At 37.1% G+C, this 22,772-nt stretch overlaps 1 protein-coding gene across 1 annotated transcript; it reads right to left on the bottom strand.

The window, feature by feature from the left end:
• Positions 1-3,646: 3,646 nt before the first annotated feature.
• Positions 3,647-9,385, bottom strand: HUB2 (histone mono-ubiquitination 2). The gene is made up of 19 exons (XM_078959972.1): positions 9,073-9,385; positions 8,535-8,696; positions 8,378-8,465; positions 8,061-8,291; positions 7,803-7,970; positions 7,497-7,690; positions 7,328-7,411; positions 7,126-7,245; positions 6,860-7,046; positions 6,628-6,788; positions 6,462-6,533; positions 6,297-6,373; positions 5,996-6,190; positions 5,853-5,925; positions 5,694-5,780; positions 4,613-4,750; positions 4,322-4,524; positions 4,066-4,228; positions 3,647-3,992 (listed from the first exon to the last, which is right to left on the bottom strand). The coding sequence occupies exons 1-19, from the start codon at positions 9,169-9,171 to the stop codon at positions 3,861-3,863; spliced, it is 2,634 nt and encodes an 877-aa protein (XP_078816098.1). The 5' UTR covers positions 9,172-9,385; the 3' UTR covers positions 3,647-3,860.
• Positions 9,386-22,772: the final 13,387 nt, after the last annotated feature.

The following is a 22,772-nucleotide window of genomic DNA, read 5'->3' as shown; positions in this document are numbered from 1 at the left end:
TATTACGGTCCAATACTACCTTCCACACTTATTCATACTTTCCGCAAGAATTATCCTGAATCCTACAAGTCACCTTCTTAACCTGATACTCCAAATATCTGATAAACAGTGTAGCCAACTCACTACAGCACATCCTAGGCTCTCCTAGGTTCCCGACCTCACTGTGCCATTAGCTCCTGAAGAACTCCCAATAATGTCAGTTAACTACTTCATGAATAGAATCACATGCAACAAAGCTTAGATAATCCTTCGAGTAAAAGACTCGCCCTACAACGGTTAGACTCAAACAAGAGTTACACAGTTGGGTCAAATCCATCACTCTTAGATTATTTAACTTATGCAACATGTGGCTTAACATATTCACTTAATATTTAACACACATCATCATGAGTCCCACAAAGCACAAAGAATGCAACATTCGTACAGTAACACTCCAAGTCACAACTGAACAGATGACATCTTAAGCTCACTTCCTACCAAGAAAGATTCCAAATCTAGTATAATATCTAATTCCTCTTAGGATACAAGGCATCACATATCAGACCAATCCAATTGAAATCCATGCTAGCATGCAATTCTAAAAGCTCAAACAATCAAGCATATAAAGGCATTTTTCCTGGCATGAAATCCTTAGCAGATCCTTAGCCCTAATCTAGCATGCAATTCTAATAGCATATAACATAACAAACATGTATGGGTATTTTGGGAATCACTTACTTGAGCTCGGTCGATTGCATACACCACACCCCTTTCTTTTATTAGAAAAAATCTTTTTGTAAAACATTTCTTTTATGAAAAATCAACCAGTCCTCTGTTTAATTTCAGACACACCCGAGAGTATGCCGAATCCCTCAAACCAAGGCTCTGATACCAACTTGAAATGTCCCAAAATTTAAAACCAAAAACTTCGTTTTTATAATAATAAAACCATCATCCAAAACGTGTTTGTAAAACCATAAAATAAAATCAGAGTATGTCAATAATTATTCAAGTACATCATATCAACAACATGTGGAACAACGCGGTGTGTGCGATGGATCATCTCGGGTCCTTCCCCTTCGATCCGGAAGTACCTAAAATATTAAATGAGAACTATAAGCACGAAGCTTAGTAAGTTCCCCAAAATACCACATACCATAAAAAAAATGTGTCGTGCCCTACAACCATCGGACCTTGACCAGAACAGATCTATCGGTAGCATGAGATGGGCCCCGCCCAACACACTCCTCAGGTGCACCCTAGCATCGGGCCCCACCCAGTTTACATACAAATACACACAAGACATCCAAGAGTCACAAAGACACTTAGCATAGTATAACACAATCTATTGGGCCGACATTGGTGCCTTCAACTTGCAAGTACAGTAATAGCTATCATACTATAACGTACTCATCAAGCCCCGTCTGGCATCGAACCCCGTCCAGTATACATATCACGTACCACGCATGCAAGAGTCGTACAGACAACTAGCATCCTAATCATAACAACTCATGGGCCGGTATTAGTACCTTCGACCGGCCAAACACAGTTAGGAGGCTCACCTCAGCCAAAAGATAGCAAATCATACGTCCACATCTGTTGTACAACGGATCCTCACACTGAACATAATCTATACCAACCCTAGTTACTATTTAAGGTTGATCCCATAAGTCATAAGGCCCAATAATGGCCCAAACCCAAACTTGGCCCACTAATATCCCAGACCCAACTAGAGAACCCTAAGGCCAAAACGTTCTAAAATGGCCTAAAGTCAACAGTCCAAACTCCAACAGCTGACCCTCACATCGTGACCAGCTCAGGGTCATGTCGTGAGCATTACCTCGATCCGGTTCCAAATCAGCGAGTCAACTCAACCCATCAACTCTATTAATCTCGATTCCAGTCATCGTTACGTCGTGGCCACTCCTAGTCATGTCGTGACCTAATCCGTACAAAACATTAGGGACAACAAGCATTCTCACAATGTGACAGGCTCATTCCTCATGTCGTAAGCACTTCCTTGGCCAGCTTTTAGCATTAAGCTCTTATTCCTTTCAGCCACCACTTGGAACTTTCCAGAGGGTCTTCCCTCACCTAATGGAGGATAAAAATCGTAGATTTTTATTCATGCCTGTCCAATGCATGAATCAAACACTCACTAGGTCAAAAGAGGGGAAAATAAGAAGAAGACTCATGCTTGAGTCTAAAACTACTCCAAAACTCAGATCCAAAGATTATAATATAGAAGATGTCTTAAGGATCCATAAAGTTGTCAACTTTATGGATCCCATGCATGCAATCCCACACAACCATGCAAAAAGGAGCTTAAAATCTAGTTATAGCATGCAAGAGGTAAAAAGGCCAAAACTTTATGACTTACAATGGTCCAAAAGCTCTGCAGGAAGGTGAGGTAGAAGTTGTATTACCAAGAGATTGCTCCACCAAGGTCTTCGACACTACAATGAACCAAAACATCCAAATAAGAGCTTCAATGTCACCAACAATGGCTAAGGACCACAAGCTGGTCGAGATTAGGGTTTTCAAGAGGCAAGAGGGTGAGGGAGGCTAAGGATGGGCAACCCTAGCCCTCTCATTTCATAAAATGCCCGAAATATTATGGTTTTGGTCATCAGGTCGTTCTCACGTCGTGAGCATCCATAGTCTCACATCATGAGGCTCAAAAACATGGGTCAACTAATCAATGGTCACTCATGACGTGACAAGCAAGTCTCACGTTGTGAGCTTATTTCCAAAGTTATAATCCAAGAAATTAAGTACCTCCATGATCCGGGTGTTACAAGTTACGTGGCAATGCACCTTATCCTTTGGGTTGACTAGGTCATCCATCAGTGCCACGTCAACAAATATATGATCCGTTTTCGCCTAGTGTTGGGCCACATAAGCATGGGAATCCTCAAAATTTAAGGAAATAAGAAAGTGATCCTGAGTATGATGGCATATGTTGGAGTCAATTAATTTGTAAAACAATTGTTGCTTTGATGGCAATTGGAATATAGAAAGCCTTTTGATGAGGTGAGTTGACTTTATACCGGGAAGGCTTGTAGAAACACGTAATCTTATCTTAAATTGTAATATGAGAGAGATGTAGATGAGTTTTTTTTATCTGTAGCTTTTATATCTTAATGAGTGTTCGGAAAAGTGATTTTTATCTATTAAATGTATCAAATTACATAAAAACTAAAAGCTCCGAAAAGCTACTTGAATTAGTTTTTGAATTAAGAGTTTTTTTTGTTTAAAATAAACATCTAATACTCACAGGTTTAATGCTTTCTTTTAAAGATTAGTCTTTCAATATCTTTTTTAATAAGCAACTTTAGTCTTTTGGCTTTCTATCTCTACGATACTTTCCATTTCAGTGGATCTGTTCTTTCAAGGAGCTAAAATACAAAGTCAATATTTATAAGACAAATCGTTTCATTTCCAATAAAGTCCAAATCATTAGAAATGAAAATGTCACGCAAGCAGGTTAAAGGCCATAACGAGACAATTTTTTGAAGTTTGTCAGCTAAATAGTGTTTCATATTTAACATTTTCCAAAAGTTTAACCAGTACATATGATACGATGCCAGGTTAAAGTACTAAAATAATATGATTTTTGAAAAAAAAAAATAATAATAATTTTAGTGATTAAAATGAACAAAAGAAATTCGTTAGTCAACGTTTAACCTTTTCCGTAAAGAAAATGAAAACCACCACAACACACCTCTTTCAACACAATTCTATCAATGTCCAGCCATATTTTTCTAACACTTCCACGTAACGTAACCCCTACTAATTACACATCCATCTCCCTCCTATGGCCCACATATTTTATGTTTACAAAAAAAAATTAATAATAATAACTAATTCCTATAAAATATTTATATCTTGACAAACCTAACATCATTTTGCCCAAAAGCCATTCCACAACCAGGACATTTCCTATGTCGGATCTCTAAATTCCTCTGAATACACGGATTACAAAATAGATGATAACACTTGACAATCACCACCTGTCCCAAAACCACCACCCAAATTTCTTAAAACCAAAAATTAAAGAAAAAAAAAAAGAATAAAAAGAAATACCTCTTTTGGTCGATCAAAGCAAACCCCACATTTGAGAATAGATTTGCACTCCTTGATTTCATCTTGGAGTTTCTGAATAGCAGCTTCACCACTTCCTAATGTTAATTCTGTAACCTTCATGTTTAGTTCAACAAGCTCCTCATCAAGCTTCTTCCTGTCCATTCTGGTTTCAAAACCACCGATTCCATTCCATTAGTATCGATGGAATGGAATCACAAATCAACGGAATCAATTATAATATAATATAATATAATACCTTTCGTTGTCCAACTCCTCTTGAATCTCTTCCATCTTCCTACGGATTTGATCATATTCCTTTTCTGAAGAAGAAAGCAATGATTTAAGGCACTTCAATTCTTTATCAGCATTCGATAATTCCCACTTGCTGTTTTCCAGGTTGATTGCCAGGTGTCTGTCTTCTTCGGTTGACTTAAGAGCTTGTGTCACACAACCATTCATCTACATCATCGATCATCATATCTTTAACATGTTATAAAATCATTAACAAAAAAGAATTTAAAAAGGGAATTGTTATATGAAACTATACCTGTTCTTCTGAATGAGCAATCCGTGATTTTAGTGATTCAAATGCTGAATTCATTTGTTGAAGTTGTTTGTCTAATGTTTGTTTTTCAGAAAGTAGAGCGCTATGTGTTTGTTTCATCTTTACGCTTTCGGAAACCACCTGTACCAAAAAGGACAACAAAAATCAGGGAAAATTACTGCTGATGTGGCAAGATTATTGAAAAAGTTTTATACAATAGTAACCAAATTATTAAGTTACTACAAAGTGGGGGGACCAAACTTGTGTAACTACAAAAGTGTAGGGAGCAAACCTGAAAATTTACCGAAGTCATGTGGCCAAAGTGTGAAATCAAAAAATGTAGGGATGAAACATGGCAATATATTGAGATTTTCTTTTTAAGTAGGGACTATTTTTTAATTTTTTTTAAACGTACTCTGCAAATGTTATAACCATATGGACTGTTTATGTAAAAAAATCTGCATAGGGACCTTTTTTGTAAATTATAGGGACAGTTTTTGAAATTTATTTTCTACACAGGGAACAAATCTGTCAAAGTACAAAAGTCTTAAACACATGGACCATTTCTGTAAAAATTAATCTGCACAGGGACCTTTTCTGTAAACTATAGGGACTGATTTTGTAATTTATTTTGTACATAATCTGCAAATTTTATAACCATATGGACTGTTTCTGCAACAAAAAATCTGCATGGGGACCTTTTTTGTAAATTATAGGGACAGTTTTTGAAATTTATTTTCTACACAGGGACCAAATCTGCCAAAGTATGAAAGTCTTAAAACACATGAACCATTTCTGTAAAAATTAATCTGCACAGGGACCTTTTCTGTAAACTACAGGGACTGATTTTGTAATTTATTTTGTACATAAGGACCAAAACTGTAAAATACTAAACTATTGTGGCCAAAACATGTAACTAAAAATATTAAAGGAAACATGTGGCATGTTTATTAATACCATTTATGTAATTGTTTCATTAAGAAAAATGAAGAATTTCGTATCAAAGTAACAAATATACCAAATCCAAATTGATTTATTTTCACAATAATGGATTAAAAAGTAAAAACAGAGGAAAAGAATTAACCTTGATATTGTAATCATCCCTCTCCATCACCTGCTGCAACAGATGCTGATTTTGGGTCTGCATATCTTCATATGCTTGACCTATAGTCTGAAAACAGAAAATATAAAAATATGACAACAAATGACCAAAATACCCTTGTAGGACTAACTAACAAAATACCTCAATTTCAGAAATATAAGACTCTGCCTCTCCATCTTTAATTTTAATAGCCTCTTCGAGTTCCAAAACATCTCTACAAGTTCCAAAAACATTAGTTTTAGTCACAAGGGCAAGATTGTCTTTACAAAAGTCAAAGGTCAAACCTGTCTGAATCATCCAATTTAGCCCTTAAATCAGCAATTTCAGCTTCAGTGATGGATAATCTTTGTTGACAAGCAATTTCAGTTTCTTTAGCAGATTTAATCCTTAATTCCAAACCATGTTCTTCAAATGCATTTTTTAAAACTTCAGCTTGTGAATGAGCTCTTCTTTCTGATTCTTTTATTTCCATTATATCCCTTTGTACAAAATTAAAAAAAGTAAAAATTTTAACAACACGTTAAAAAGAATAAACCAAATGTTTTAGAATTATATTTAATGTTTCAGCAACAACAGGTTTTGTACCTATTGTCATATATTCTTTGTCCAAGCATATCCAGAAAAATCTGTGATTCTAAATTTTCCTTTTCAAGTCTCTCAATCTACAACAGTTTTGTATATAAACTTAAAATCATTTTATTAATATATTAAATAAAAAAATTCAAATGAGAAATAAAGTAAAAAACTTACATGGGCTTGTAAATTCTTGATCTCTGAACTCTGTTCAGAACAGCTATCCACCAATTCCTTATGTTCCCTACTCTATAATCAATAAAAGTTTCAACCTTTTTAAAAAAAAAAAATAGCAAACCAAATATTATAGGTTTCAAAAATAAAAAATAATAAAAAAAACAACCTTTTTCTCCATCAAAGCCTTAAGTGACTGTGCTTCCTCCTGTAATTTAAGAGCTTCACTTCCTGTTTCTTTCCATCGATTCAATTGTGATGTCATCATTCCAATTTCTTTAGATAAAGCTGAGCCCATGACTTCAAACTCTGCTTTAATGTCTTTTCTCTCTAAAAAAATTAACTTTCAGTAAAATAATTTACATATAATAAGCTTATTTTATATTTATAACCAAATTTACCTGAATCTTGAACAGCTTCTTCCATTTTAATCTCCAATTCATTGTTCTCATTAATGTATTGCTGAAGTTTATGCTCTAATTCTTCAATAGTGGAATCAGTATTGTCAATAGGATTCTTCAAAGCATCTACTGACTCAGTTTTTAGACTCAGTTCTTTCTCCTTTCGCATAACTGCAAACCTATCAACCTGAAATTTTAACATTTTTTTTTAAATATCAAAAGAATATTACACGAAGAAAATTTATAAAAAGTAATTAATTAATTACCTGTAAGGAATCTATCACCACCCTGAAACGTTCAACTTCAGATTTCCAGTATGGAAGTTGATCATTGAGTAAAGTGTAAGGGCGTGATGTGTAAATATATTTGTTGTCCTTCAGTTCATTCTGTCAAAATACAATGTGTTAAAAGTTAAAACAATAGGAATAATCAAATACACAACAGAAAAAGAAAAAGAAAAAGAAAGACCTGAAGATCGTGTAATTGTTTTGATAAGACTATATTGTCCTCTTGTGCTTCGTGAAGCTCAGAAAGACGATCAGATGCTACTATCTATACATTAGTTTAAAGTTAATATGATACTTTGTTTGTAGGCCTAGGGGTAGAATGGTAAAATAGTAAAAGAGTAGAATAAAACCTTTGCTTCCTCTATAGAGTCTTTTAAATCGCGTAATCCCATAGTTTTATCAACAGTATTTTCAGGTGAAATGCTTCCATTAACAGCAAATGGAACTGGAGATTGCACAATGGCAATTCTGTCTTTTTGCATTTTCAAATTCACAAGTTTTCTTCTACTTTCTTCAAGTTCTGCCATGCTGTCCTCCAGGTCACCTTATAAGAATCATAAAAAAAGAAATATAATCAAAAGAGATTTAGTCATTTAGATACCCCAAATGTTAAATTGTTGAATCATTTGTTAAAGATGATGAAAATGTTGTAAAACCTGCAACACGTTTGATTTCGGATTGATCCACTGAATGGGTATGAATATAACTCTGAATCATTTCAGCATATTCTTTATGTTTCAAATGGAGAGCTTCTATTACTATTTGTAATTGCTTAACTTCCTCTTTCATCAACTCATCAATCTTATTCAACTGAATAATCACATCTGAGACATTCATGAATCATGATAATGTTAGTTTGGTAGTGGATAAGTGTGTAAGAAAAAAGTTGACTTCTAAATAAGGGCAAAACCAACCTTCTGTGGTTGATTTTTCATGAAAAGATTGATCAATGCTCTCAATTTTACACATCAGGGATTGAATAGTATCTTCTATTAATTTCATTAACTCTAGAGTAGATGAATGCCTCAAAGCAAGAGCTTCTTTTATATAAATAAGACGTTCTTCACTTCCATTCTTCTCAATGGAATCCAACTGCAGGAGTCTGCAAAGGAATATTTCCTCAGCAGGACAAGAAGGGATTGAACCTAAATGAGTAATAAGTTGATAATTAAGGGTCAAATAAGTAATTTCATAATTAAGGGTCAGATAAGATACATAGATAGTTAAAGACCTTGTGAAGAATCTGCATGTTGCAATGCTTCCAAGGCACTTTGTCCTGCTCCAGTTCGTACTCCAAGGAGAATTAAGTCATCATCCAACTAGAAAAAAAGGGGTTCAAGTAAAAACTACAATGCTAATTATAAAGGAAATTTGAATTAAGAAGTTACCTGTCTCCATAGTTGGTTGATTTTGATCAAAAAGTCATCATAAGAAGTTTGTTCATGTCTTAATTCTTTGATTTTATCCTCTAGATCATGTAATTCCTGCTTCTGGACATCTAACTGCTGAACAAGTTTCTGATTTTGATACTGCAGCACTGTCGCATCAACCTACAATAGGTCAATAGTAGATAGAACATTAAGTTTAAATAGTAACATGAAGAATGAATACAATCGCGATTGATGTCTAATTCATGAAGAAAATACACAAAAGCTTAAACCCTAGAAATCAATCAATGTGTAGCCTTCAATTCATCTAATATTACTGTTCTATCAGAGTCTAGCGTTCGTGCTATTTATATCAATATAGTAGAAATCACTAACTGAACATACAAAACACCGACTTGCCCAAACTACAATGTGAAGCCCTAATTTTGAGTTTATCAAAACCTTAAAAAATGGTACTCCAATCTTCATTGAATGTGGTAAGCTGCTAACAAATAAGGAATGAGAAGATAGAGAAAATAATGATAGAGGTAAAACATACGGTGCCATTTTCCGGAGAAGGGTTAGGGTGACGTGCCATGTCGGAGTTGTTCAGATGAGGGCGCTTTTTCTCAGGCTCATCTGAATCAGAAGTTTCCATATTACACCGCTTGTAAACAACCGTCGGCCACCATCACCTGCTAATACACCGTCCGATCGTCGTCGTTGTTTGTTATTAGTGAAGGGTGGGTCTGAAATGGGTGTGAGTGACACGGCGTATCAGAAGTCGGAGTTAACGGACCATGACACCGAGCACTGTTCTGTAGTGCTTACTTGGGTTAGCCACCGTTGTAGATTGACAAAATTGCAAATTTTGTCCCTGGAATCTCAATTGGTCAAAAATATTTTGAATTTATATTAGTGGTGGAAAATAAGAATTTTATTGCAAGTTTGGCCTAAAAATTTATAAAGTGATTATAACAACGGATTTGGCCTTGGCCTGGTATTTCTATTTTTCCATTTTTTTAAATTATTTTATCATTTTTCTAATTAAAAAAAAGACAATTAAAAACACTCCACCCCTACCCACCTACTCACTCCTTATCTAACATTTTATACCCTCTTCCATTTAATTAAATCTGGAAAAACCATCGTCAAACACCACCACCGCCATTGGACACCACAAAACACTCATTTTTTCATATTTGCAAGCTCAAATATGAACAAGCAATTTTTCTGAAAAAATTTATCCTTCACCGGCTCGATTTTTAGCAGATGACAGGGGTGGTTTCATACGGTCGACCATTTCTTAGATCTACGTCGCCACCTCAAATCAGAGCAGATGAAGATGTCGCCACCTCAGATCGGAGCAAGGGTTTACACACGTTTACAGATCTATTGCTCCGGTCTCTTTTTCCTTCTCCGGCGATGTCGGTGCCTGCAAGATCTAGAGGAGATCGGAACTAGGGTTTTCTCACTCCTCCCTCAGCTCCCTTTCTCTCTCTCCCACTTTATATCTTCATTTGAAATAGCTGTCAAACCCAACACCAAAACACCATCTAAACTCTGTCATTGTTGAAGCTTGGCCGGATGAACAAACCTTGGCAACGGCGATGGTGCTCCGTCTTGAAAATCAAGTTGCCACTATGGGATAGGTTTTCAAATTTGAAGAAAGGGAGGGTTTTCAGATCGACAAATATGAAAAAAAAATCATCCTTCACTGGAAAAACGAGGGTATTTGTCGGAAAAACCAAGGGTTTTCATCGAAAAAACGAGGGTCTTCACCAGAAAATCGAGGATGTTTTGACTTACAGTGTTGTCTCTAGAAAACCCTAATCTACCCGCCGCCGCAATAAACCCTTTTTGGCGTTCATATCTATGGTCGGCGACGGTGGTGGCGGCGTTCATATCTCCAACCGGTGGTGAATGGTGGTGGTGGTATTTTAGAAAAAGAGAGAGACGGGAAGGGGGAGAGGTGGGGTAAGGGTTCTATTTTATATATGTTTTTATATTTGTTGCAATAAAAAGAAAATTAAAAGGGAAAAATCGTCATTTAAAATACATTCAAAAAGTTTTGTACCAAACTTGTAATAAAATTCTTATTTTTTACCATTAGTACAACTCTAAAAAAATTTGGACCAAAGTTCTAATTTTGACATACCACAGGGACCAAATTTGTGGAGTATACATGGTGCTACATGATGTAACATCCAAAAAATTTCAACCAATTTAGACTTTTCAAAAACAACCCATATTCATTAATTCGTTACAAAAAGGTTTTCAATTCATTTATTATCAGAGTATTTCCCGGAACCACATCATAAATACATAAAACACGAGGAGCGGTACGATCATGCCTTCGCCTTGCCAATCTCTTAAAGTACCTGAAACAATACACTGAAAACTATAAGCCCGAAAGCTTAGTGAGTTACCCCCAAAATACCAACCACATATGCCATACTCATAACATATCATATCATAAACAAAACAGCCATACAGTTCGGGTCTACTGCGTGACTGGTCCGCCGCACCGTTATTCATAACTACTGGCCTATAATCCAAAATCTCTCGTTATGTCAGCCAACTTATGCTCTCGTACCATAACCTGTAATACAAAGAAAAGTGAGAGGGTCAGGCTTGGGAGCCTGGTGAGCATATAGGGTTTTCAACCCACAATAATATAATTATTATATTCAATTATCAAACAATCAATCCAATTGCCCACCCCCATTATCTCCATTTATTTCTTAAAGATTTATCCTAACAACCGATTACCCTTCTCCCATTCATTCCTAAGGATTTTCCTAAGGAACTGGCACAAAGTCTAGTGGTGCCAAGGTTCTTAAATTACCTTTGGTGAACACACAGTTCACAATAATTAATGAACACCTAGTTCAAGAACACCTAATGAACACTTAGTTTCAATATTACCCAATGAACACCTAGTTCACAAACACTTAATGAACACTTAGTTCAAATATCCCTGATGGACACTAAGTTCAAATATCTAATGAACACTTAGTTCGAATATCCCTGGTGAACCCAGTCACCTAAGGAACATAGAGTACGAAAGCTCGTATTTCAAACAATGTGGTAATAAAGTATATCTCGATCCTGCAAAACCACTAATATTATAAACACATATAAATCATATTTCTAAAACAATATATCACATCCCATCGATCCCCACATACTGACCCTATACAATGATCTTACGAGATCTAGCCTAAGGAATCGATATGAACCACAAACTGACAAAGCTGCTTCGGAAATTCCCTGGCAGCAAACGAGGATCAATAAAGACATCAAATGAAGGGAATGGAATAAGTTTCACCACGAACCTTCGTTCGTAAAAGAAAGAATCACAAGACATTTTAAGTCAGGGGTAGTTATCTAGATAAAAATGCCTAGGCGTGGTCCAAATATCATGAGGTATTATACCCCTAGACTCTCCCTATCCAACATCGAACTTTGCCTAGCAGTGGCCTGAATACATGAGGTATTTCACCCCAAACGCACCCTATCCAGCAATATAACACCAGACATACCTGGTAGTGGTCTATTACTGACACACTTTATTAGGCAGTCTACGAAGTTCCCTAAATTACTTCGTAAAAGAAAAAGCTGACATATGAAGCTCGGTCGATCACCTCATAAAAGAAACTCTGACTCCAAAGCTCTCTCAAAATAAAAGTATGGGGAAATACTACTAGAGTACTCCGTACGCTCCCGTAGCCGACACACAAAATTATCAAAAGACTTTGTACATGATAGTACTTATGGCACATTATAGTACTTTGGTATGCGAAAGACTCGTACCCTAGAGCATAATAGTACCCTGGCACAAGCAGCACCCAAGACACAGAGCTTTGAAAAGGACTTCTTACATAAAATGTACTTTTATACGTAGGACGTACTCCACCGATCATCAATCTCACAACACACGTACTCTTAATACGAGGCTACCTAATGTCCAAACTTAATGGAACTAAACATCCCTATTTAAGTCTTAACCCATCACTAGGCAAGCCTACAATGCCTATAATCAATTTCCGATACTATCTCTGTTTGGAAACGCTAACTATGAGTATACTTAGCAGAAAGTTTTAAGTAATAATATCATATATACACATCTTAACACATATTGGACCATAATTGGTTCGTACGTTGTATATCATCGATTATATATATAACATGTATTTCGGGCAATAACAAATACTTCACATACATATATAATTAATACTTTAATCAATACTTGTATTAAAATTATGTCCATGAAAGGGAATATGCACATGATACCCTATCGGATGAACACTTAGTTCAAAAATACATAATCTGTACTCCCGGATCTAAAATTTACCTCGTTACCTAATCCATATTCCTGGATCTAAACTAACCTCTTGATCTAATCCATACTCCCGAATCTATAACAAGTTTATCTCTTTATCCTTTTATCTCATGATCCAAATCATCTTTTATCCCATACCAACAATCTCATCTACCCATGCTTTACCCAACATATTCGTAGATACAAAATACGTATACAGTTTAACTCATTAAAACCTATATAATTTATCAATTCCACAATTATCTCAAATAAACAACAACATATACACACATAACACGTATTTCATAGCAAATACTTGATATTTATGTGTAAGAAGAAAGTGACTATACACTCACCTGATCATAAGATGATCGGACAACACTACTGCTTGTAGAAGTAGTGTTCTTCGGTGAAACTGGAAGATCTTCACATACCAGGCTTCTCGCAGGCAGAGCTTCGGCTCGGAAACTATTTTCTTCTCGGGATCTTCTGGCTTCGGGACTCGCTTCGGTTTTCAAGATGATATCGAGGCTTCAGGGGGTTAAAATAGGGCTTAGAGAGAGTATCGGGAGTGAGAGAGAAGAGACGGAGCAACCAAAATCACCTGACCCTTGATTTCTATTTATAGGGTGAAATTTCTACACTCACGACATAAGTTTTAAGTGTTCACATCGTGAGCACAGTAGGTCACTCCATTCGTTACTCATCCACATGCTTTGGAGGCTCCAGAAGGTGTCAAAAGTCAGTTCACGTCGTGAACCCTGACAGTTTTGGGGTTTTGCGCCCGAACTTCAGAAATTCATAACTTTTGCATATGAACTTTGTTTTCGACATCCTTTATATCAATGCGATGGTGAGATTATGCTCTACAACTCTTGTTTAGACTTTGTTGGCTAATTTTGACTTTAATTTTAATATATAATTAATATATTATTTTTAGTAGGCCGGGACAGGAAAACTCCGTTTGAAATTCATAATTCCTTCATCTGAACTCCGTTTTCGTCTGTCTTTTTATTTTTGGACTATTATTGATGAGATCTTCAATTCTTATTTAGAAAGTTTTGACTAAATATCACTCGACCTCAATCTCGAGTTTCGGGCTGCATACTACTAATGCTAAAACTTCGAAAAATCATAATTTCCTCATACGAAGTCAGATTCAGACATTCTTTTTATGCACGCTCTCGGTTTAACGTATTATACGTCTTTCATTTAGATCGCTAAGGCCAAATATCTCTCTAACGTAAATTCACTATTTACATCGCGTTGTGTCGTGTCGGTTCTGTCGCGAAACTTCGACATGTCATAACTTCTTCGTTATAACTCGGATTTCGGCGTTCTTTATATATACGGAATTGAATAGCCCGGATCTACTAAAACTTAGTTAAGATTAATCCTTATAAATAATCTTCCATAAAAAATTCATTTTTGATGTTTATCGTCTCTATATTGAATAGCCCGGATCTACGGGCGTTACAAATAATACCTTGTCCCACACACTAAAATTGTTAGCATAATGAAAAATATTGGAACTAAATTAGCATTAATTCTTTATTTAGACTTTCAAAAAGGAATTAATACACATACCTGATCTTCAAAGAGGTTATAGAGAAAGGGTTAAACATCAACATGTGCCTCTAGGCCTTCAAGATTCAAAAGCAATACTCGAACTTTTTCCTCCTCCAAATGTGAATCAGGGTCAGTTTTACTCAAAGGATGTGTGCATACCCCTACATAACAGAAGCTATTTTCAGCTAAACATGTGTTCTTAATGGGGTCATCATATTTTAATTTATGGTGGTTACTGACAGTTGAATTGGAGTTCCCATATGCTTTTCATGTATGGTTGCAGAAAGAAACTTGAAGTTTTATATGGAAACACACACTACAAGTAGATCAAGTTTGTGGATGTTTTAGTTTAATTATAATAATCAGGAGGCAATTTCATCAAGTGTGTGAACTTTTAAAAGAGCTAAAATGTTTTCTAAATAGAAATGCCAAGGAAGTTAATGATCCAACCACAACTCGTTTACACATTAGGGATGCTTAACTTAGATTAACAAAGGCATGACTAAATTTCAGAATAATTTCAATACTAACAAGCTAAAATGGTAAGATATGAAGAATATATAGGTTATATGAGAATAAAACATTATGGATTCGACAAATTTTACAGAACCAAATTATAATATAGCTTCTAAAGCACGAATCTCTAATAGACTTAGGATTCAATTTCCTTACCAATCTGAATTCAGTTTTATTACCGATCAGGATTAAAAAGAAGTACAACATTTCATAATTGATCAGGCGAAACTAATAACATAAACTGCACAACATACACACAATTGAATGGCATCCATGCTTGTACATAAGGATATTCATATATAAACTTACACTGAAGAATTATGGTTGAATTTGGAGGTTGTCAACTCTGAGAGTTTCACGCTTGGCAGAGCATGAGAAGTCAATGTTGCGTCCATGGTCATTGTCAACATATGTTGGAAGGTTTGTGATTTAAAAGCTTTGATAGTTGAAGGATTTCGGATTTCATGTCAATTGATGATTATCGGAGATAAAATTTGGATCGATTGTGGATCCATAGATGTCAATGAAGAGTCTGGGTGATGATGCGACACAATCAGTAGACGAGGCAACGACGAGAGGAAGGAAGGAACGGTGGCGGATATTTCATGAATCATGATCTCGACAGTTGTTGTAGGCGGTGGTCATGAATCACGATCTCGAAGTCCGTTGTAGGCGGTGGTCATCAATAGAGATACATGGGTCGTTGGAGGTTAAACCGTGAGAGAGAGAGAGAGTGAAAGGGAGAGGGAGAGAGAACGATATATTTTTCTCCAGATTTGTGTTTTAGGATAATATTAAATTATTTTTTTGTTTTCTATAATACCCTTTCCCTTTTAAGTAAAGATACCCCTACTCAAATAAGTTTCTATTTATGTACAAAAATGCCACAAATGATCTTGGTCATTCGTTTTTTTGATCTAACGTTCCACCTTTAGTTCTCGAGTTCTCGGGAAACTATGAGTTCTCAAATGATCTTTGCTATATATATATATATATATATATATATATATATATATATATATATAGAGAGAGAGAGAGAGAGAGAGAGAGAGGCCATGTTATTGTATTCTAAATATCTATTGTGTTGATGTCGAGTTGACTGTGGACCAATCATTTTAGTTATTTTAAGAGAGTGATTAATAAATATTATTGAATTAAAAATAATTGAAATACCAGCTAATTTCACTATAAGGGTATTTTAGTCAATTGAGATAAATTTAAAAAAAAATGAAAATTCTAGATTTTTGGGGATAATTAATTTTCTTGATTTAAAAATTCTGATTTTTTTTAATTATTTCAATTTTAGTTCTAACGTAAGAGAGAGAGAGAGAGAGAGAGAGAGGCCATGTTATTGTATTCTAAATATCTATTGTGTTGATGTCGAGTTGACTGTGGACCAATCATTTTAGTTATTTTAAGAGAGTGATTAATAAATATTATTGAATTAAAAATAATTGAAATACCAGCTAATTTCACTATAAGGGTATTTTAGTCAATTGAGATAAATTTAAAAAAAAATGAAAATTCTAGATTTTTGGGGATAATTAATTTTCTTGATTTAAAAATTCTGATTTTTTTTAATTATTTCAATTTTAGTTCTAACGTAATTTTTAATTATACCCATTTTTATTCTTTCGGAATTACATTATGTTATAATGATATTCTATAAGAATGTAAGGATACATATTTCTGATAGAATATATATTTTGATTAAATGAACTTCTTAGAGAAAAACAACATCATTGAATCATTAGTTTAAAAATAACAAGATCGTTGTATATTCATGAACATTTGAATGTAGATTCATACATATATTCTTACAGAATAATAGTCTTATACATTTTAATACAATTATATATATTCTAACCAGAATATCATAAAAAAGAAATAAATTCTTAAAACACATAACATGCTTAAATATACAATTCTTGAACAAATACACTTGATCTTCTTCAATGGTCTAGAGTCGACTTAATTTCAACCATTCGTACAAGGATGAACGGTATCAACAAAGAACGCGCCTGCAAGTTGCAAATGACCACTAGAAAACATAGCCATTATATGCTTCATAAGATATTTATAGGTGGATATCTCATTTTTGCAACTAAATGTGGAAATTTCATCACCAAAATTTCAGGTTAGTGATTTGAAGAGCATGTTACATCCATTTTTGGTTGGCATTGGTGGTGGGAAGGAAGCAATACATAATATACAAAAATAAAAATAAATCTAGAAAATACGAAGAAAATCAAAATTCAGAAAATCAAATGGATACTTGCATCAGAAATCACAAATAAGCTTCTTGAACTTAGAACCTGGATATCACATATTAAAGATTACTAAACTAGATACCAAGATCCACCATATTCTCACGTCAACATAAATCATTACTAACAATATGAGGCCGAATACAAACACACATTTCATATATTCAGGTGTAACACCCATAAAATTCGATCCGATTTAAAACTTTTTAAATAATTTAAAACCATTCAATTATTAAAATTTGTTTTCAAGATAGTTTAAACATCAGAGTTCCCAGAAATCATAATCATCAATCGAGGAAGTGTACGGTCACACCTTTGCCTACCCGCGACCATCCGCTGAACTTGAAACAATAAACTGAAACTGTAAGCCCGAAAGCTTAGTGAGTTACTCCTACAATACCCATACATACAACAATACACATACAATAACAAACAACATACTATGGGTCCAATTATCCATCGGGATGGAATACCCCAGGCCCTCAACCATTAGGTTGGAATGCCAACATACCGATACACTTCACATAACACATATACAACTAACAACATGTACTAGGTCCACAACTTTAAAGACTGGATTACCCCTGGGCCCACAGTGTGAGTCTAGATTGCCTTCCGAGCCCACAGCTCACATCTGGATTGCCATTGAGCCCACAGTACGAGTCTCCCTCAGCTCGTATCTAGAATGCTCATGGGTTTGTTGGTTATCGTACGGAGTAGTTTCACCTCAAACCATCCCATCTAATATGTCGACATATAACACACTAATGCATATACAGATAATCACATAATACTAAGGTAGTCCTACAAATCTACCCAACTGGCATGACAATTAGCATGTAGACAACGAACCGACTATAGGTCACTAAGCATAACCACCTCTGATCTACCAGAATACCGATCTAGCAGATAATACTAGCATATAACCATCCTATCTACCAGGATACTAAACTAACATATCACAACGGTAATAATCCCAATAACAAACAAAGGTTCGCCCTTGGTGCCTTAGACCCTAGAGTACAGTGAGGATAACTCACCTTGCAATGCCAGATTGAACTACAAAATCATGCTCCCGAAACACTGCCCCATACTCCAACACCTATAACCATCAAAGATCCAATTCATAAATACCCGCTTACCAGTTATCCTCAAAAGTCAAAATGGTCAACCCTTGGTCAAAGTCAAAGTTAGCTAACAAGGTCAATAGTCCATGTTGACCTTAACTCGTCGAGTACCTTCAGCTACTCGCTGAGCTCCTTCAATAACCTGCTAAGTCGCCGAGTCACCATGCTACTCGCCGATCCCAAGGCAGTCTTCATCGGACTCGCCGAGTTGTTCATCCAACCCGTCGAGTTCATGACCATCTTCATATGACTCGTCGAGTCTACCATGCAACTCGCCGAGTCTCTTCAGTCCTTCATCCATACATATGCTTTTTAAGCCATGCTAAGGCTCCATACTACAGATCCAACTTCCCAAGGCATGCTTATCATGTAAAGATGCAAACTTTACGTGCATGCAAGGCTCTAATGACTCAAAATGCCAAAACCAAACTTGAAATGGGGTTTTACACTTAAGGAGGGGTTCATGCTTGCCAAAGTTGATAGCTTTATGGATTTAAAGACCAATGAGAGTTCAGATATGAAGTTACAACTTCAAATTTGTGTTCATACCCAAAAATAGCTTCACACTATGCTAGAAAAACCCAAAACTTTAACCAATGAGATCTAGAATGAAATGAGGTCAAGGTAACGACTTGATACCTTCCAAGAGATGTTATATGAGGTAGATATCAGATCCCCACAAGTCCTTTGCTCCTAGTCACTTGCTCTTCAAGTTATTCTTACAAAGATACACCTTCCAAAGCTTTAAAACACACAAATGGAGCACACCCACATGAATTAGGGTTTCTGGACTCTCAAGAGGCTGCAAAGGAACTAAGGGAGGCTAATAGTCCCTTAAATAGGATGCCAAACACTGGAAATTAGGGTATCTGTAGCACCTGGTTCCTGATACATACTCCTTACAATTTACATTTTTAAAATAATGCATTTTGCCTTGGACTCGGCAAGTTGATGCGCCAACTCACCGAGTAGGAGTGGGATAAGGCGCGGGGACTGAACTTTAGACTCGGCGAGTAGACCCTGTTTGGGTAAAAACCCTAATCCGGGTGTTTGCACCCTATTTAAACACTCTAACTTGGCCTCCTTTGTCCCTAACACTTCCAGAGAGCTGTAGAGCGAAACCCTAGCCCCCATATTGTTCTTGAGAGTGTTTTTGGCTTTGTGAAGAAGGTTTGGAGATTAGAAGAAGAAGGAAGAGGTTGAAGTGTGCAAGGAGGGGAGATAGATCCGAAATCTACACTGTGAGAAGCTTCCATTCAGGTAGAAAAGTTCTTACCTTGATCACTAGTTCATTAGATCCCCTTTTTGTCCCAAATTAGTGGTTTTCAAGCCCTAAAACCTCAAGCTCCATGTGTTAATGTTCTATGTTCTGAAAGGACTCCAGATTTGGACCTTATGGGCGTATTAGAAGTATAAAGTTTCTATGGTTGAAGTGATTGAGGTCCCCATTGAGTGCATGACCTCATTAAGAGCTTGGTTTTGCCTTTTTGAGCTTATAGGGCCATGCATGCACGTAAAGTTTGTAACTTTACGTGATAAGCATGCTCAAGGAACATGGATCTATGGTTTCGAAGCGTTGCATGTCTCAGATTTGGTCTGTATGGGAAATGGGTCGTAGGGACTCGGCAAGTCCCAAGGTGGAACTCGGCAAGTTTTATGAACGTGGCCTTAGACTCGACGAGTTGGATGAACAACTCGGGGAGTCATATGAATATTGCTTGGAGCTCGATGAGTTGTTCTTCAAACTCGATGAGTTGTTCTTGGACTCGGCAAGTCGGATCGCGAGTCAGTTCTATAGTCCCGAGTAGTGAGTTAAGGGTGACTTAGTGAGTGGGAAGACGGACTTGACGTGTAGGACCAGGCTAGTAGGGGAAGGACTCGTCGAGTCTGTGCCATGACTCGGCGAGTCCAGTCAACTGGAAGTTGAATTTGACCAAGGAGTTGACCTTGGACCAGGGGTAGGTCAGTCATTTGATCTGAGGGTATTTATGAGTGGCTAATCTATGTTTATGGATTGGTAGCCGAAGGATTTTTCGGAGCAGCAGTCAGACGTCCGGTAGTCAGACTTTTGGTAGCTACTTTTCGAGGTGAGTTTCCTACCAGTAGGAACGAGTCTAAGGCACCAAGGTCGGCCGGTATAGACGATATGATAGTACCGGAGTGTGGGCAGAGCCCGTATCTCATAGTTGAGTTTGATAATGATATATGCTAGTGTGGTAGAATTGTTTATACTTGTTGTCTGTGTGATACTTGTATGTTATGGTTTAGTAGCGGAGTGTGGGCGAGGCTCGTATCTCCTAGATAGTGGAGTGTGGGCGAGGCCCGTATCTCCTAGATAGCAAAGTGTGGGCGAGGCCCGTATCTCCTATTTAGCTGAGTGTGGGCGAGGCCCGTATCTCCATGAGTGTGGGCGAGGCACGTATCTCTTAGTTGTTCATTATATGATTGTATGGTATGTGGTATTATGGGGGAACTTACTAAGCTTCGTGCTTACAGTTTAGAGTTTTGGTTTCAGGTACCTCTTCAGCGAAGGGGAAGGAGTTGGCACGGTAGCGGCACATCATACACACCCCTTGTTTTCTGCATTATGATATTGTTATGGGATTTGTACTCTAACACTATGGTTGATTCCATGTATTAGTTTTCAGACACGTAGCATGATTTATGAAACGATATGATCAAATGTTGTTTATTTTCAAATGTTTTGCAAGGTGTTTAATTAAAAATGAAATTTTTGGATAGAAAAATGGGTCGTTACAAGTTGGTATCAGAGCCCTGGTTTGAGGGATTCTGACACACCCTTGGGGATGTGTGAACTCAAATCACGGGATTAATGGGTTTCAAAAAAATTTCCTAAAGGTTTAAGTAAAGAGTTCTACGAAAGAACGAAGTGTGTGATATGCGCGACCGGCCGAGCTCAAGTAAGTATTCCCCAAAATACCCATACAAGTTTATGTTATGTTTAACAGTTTCAGTAGAACAACATGCTAGAATAGGACTAAGGATCTAGGAGTGATGCCTTACGTGCCTGGTTTATGTGCTTCATCTTATGAGAATTGCATGCTAGTATTGAGTAGATAGCAGTATGATAGTCTGTTTAGGTTATACCTGATAGTATGAGTTTAGCACTGTATGCTAGACCCGTTTCTCTCTATGAGGACGGAATTGCTTGAAGTTGTTCCCTTTTTTCTGAATGCTGCTTGCTTTGTGCTTTGTGGGGCTCTGAGTGATGGGAGTTAGCCATTAGGTGAATATGTCACGTCACATATGACCAGGGTTGAATAAACTTAGAGTGCTGAATTTGGCCCTATTACGCAACTCTCGTTTGAGTCTAACCGTTGTAGGGACGATTCGGTTACTTGAAGGATTATCTGAGCCTCATCACATGTGATGGTATTCAGGTAATGGCTAATTAGCATCACAAGGAGGCCTTCAGCAGCTGAGGAACGGGTAGGGTGGAGTCATAGGTTTCCCTAGGGCAAGCCTAGGATGAGTATAGCAGTGATCAGCAGTAGTGAAAGGGATCTGGTGGAGTCGAGCCAGTCCTTGAAGAAGGTACAGATAGATGTGTAAGGTAGAATGGGCCCGTACTACTAAAAGCAGAGGATTCGTACCCGAAATAAGGAAGGCCAACACAAGACCAGGGAACTTGAAATAGATGTGATTCCTTTAGAAGTATCAGTATCACTAATGGTTGTCGTGTCTATTGCAGAATGGTGGTACTACGTCAGAGACCAGCTGGTGGCAGTTCTGGAGAGGGACCGGGTTCGGGATCAGGTTCCGAGCCAGTAGATGAGAGGCTACACGATTTCATTGTGTAAGAGATCACCAGAGGCATCCTTGAGTCAACCCACATGATTTTCGGGTCGATCAAGGAAGGGATAGTCGAGCTGATGGAGGACCGCCTCAGGGCGTTTAGGAGTGATATGGCATCTGGCCAGTCAGGATCTCGCACAGTGTCCTTTAAGGACTTCAGGGGAAGTGGTGCGCCGGATTTCCATGGGGCGAAGGACCCCATTGCCACCAGACAATGGATTACGGACATCGAGTCCGCACAACTGACTAGCTTCTGCCTCGAGGGGTCGAAGGTGAGATACGCAGCAGGGTGCTAGAGATTGGTGGGAGTCTGTCAGTGACTCGTTGGGTGCCTCGGCTGTTGAGGCTATGACCTGGTCGGACTTTGTGACCAAGTTCAGGGCAGAGTTTGTGTCGGGTGTCGAGCTTCAGCAGCTGGCCAGGGAGTTCTTAAACATGAGACAGACTGCGGAGACTGTGGCAGAGATCACCGTCAAGTTCTGGGAGAGGGCATTGTTGGTGCCCTAGTATGTTGGAGATGAGGATATGAGGAGGACCCGCTACAATGACATGCTCCACGCTGACATCCGAGAGCATGTTAGCTTTTCATCTTGCCCTACCCTGGAGTCTATGATTGCCAGGGTAAGAGAGAGGGAGATCG

This window comes from Lactuca saligna, chromosome 6 (assembly GCF_052625555.1).
Source record: "Lactuca saligna cultivar CGN05327 chromosome 6, ASM5262555v1, whole genome shotgun sequence".
Lineage (NCBI taxonomy): Eukaryota > Viridiplantae > Streptophyta > Magnoliopsida > Asterales > Asteraceae > Lactuca > Lactuca saligna.
Note: the sequence above shows the minus strand (reverse complement) of the source record. Positions and strands in the feature narration are given on the sequence as shown.

Bases quoted from the DNA above. Each gene is read 5' to 3' on its own strand.
- HUB2 (XM_078959972.1), bottom strand. From the start codon at position 9,171: ATGGAAACTTCTGATTCAGATGAGCCTGAGAAAAAGCGCCCTCATCTG. The intron at 8,697-9,072 runs GTATGTTTTACC...GACCTATTGTAG, and splicing joins CTTCTCCGGAAAATGGCACC to GTTGATGCGACAGTGCTGCA. The intron at 6,534-6,627 runs GTTGTTTTTTTT...TATTGATTATAG, and splicing joins AGGCTTTGATGGAGAAAAAG to AGTAGGGAACATAAGGAATT.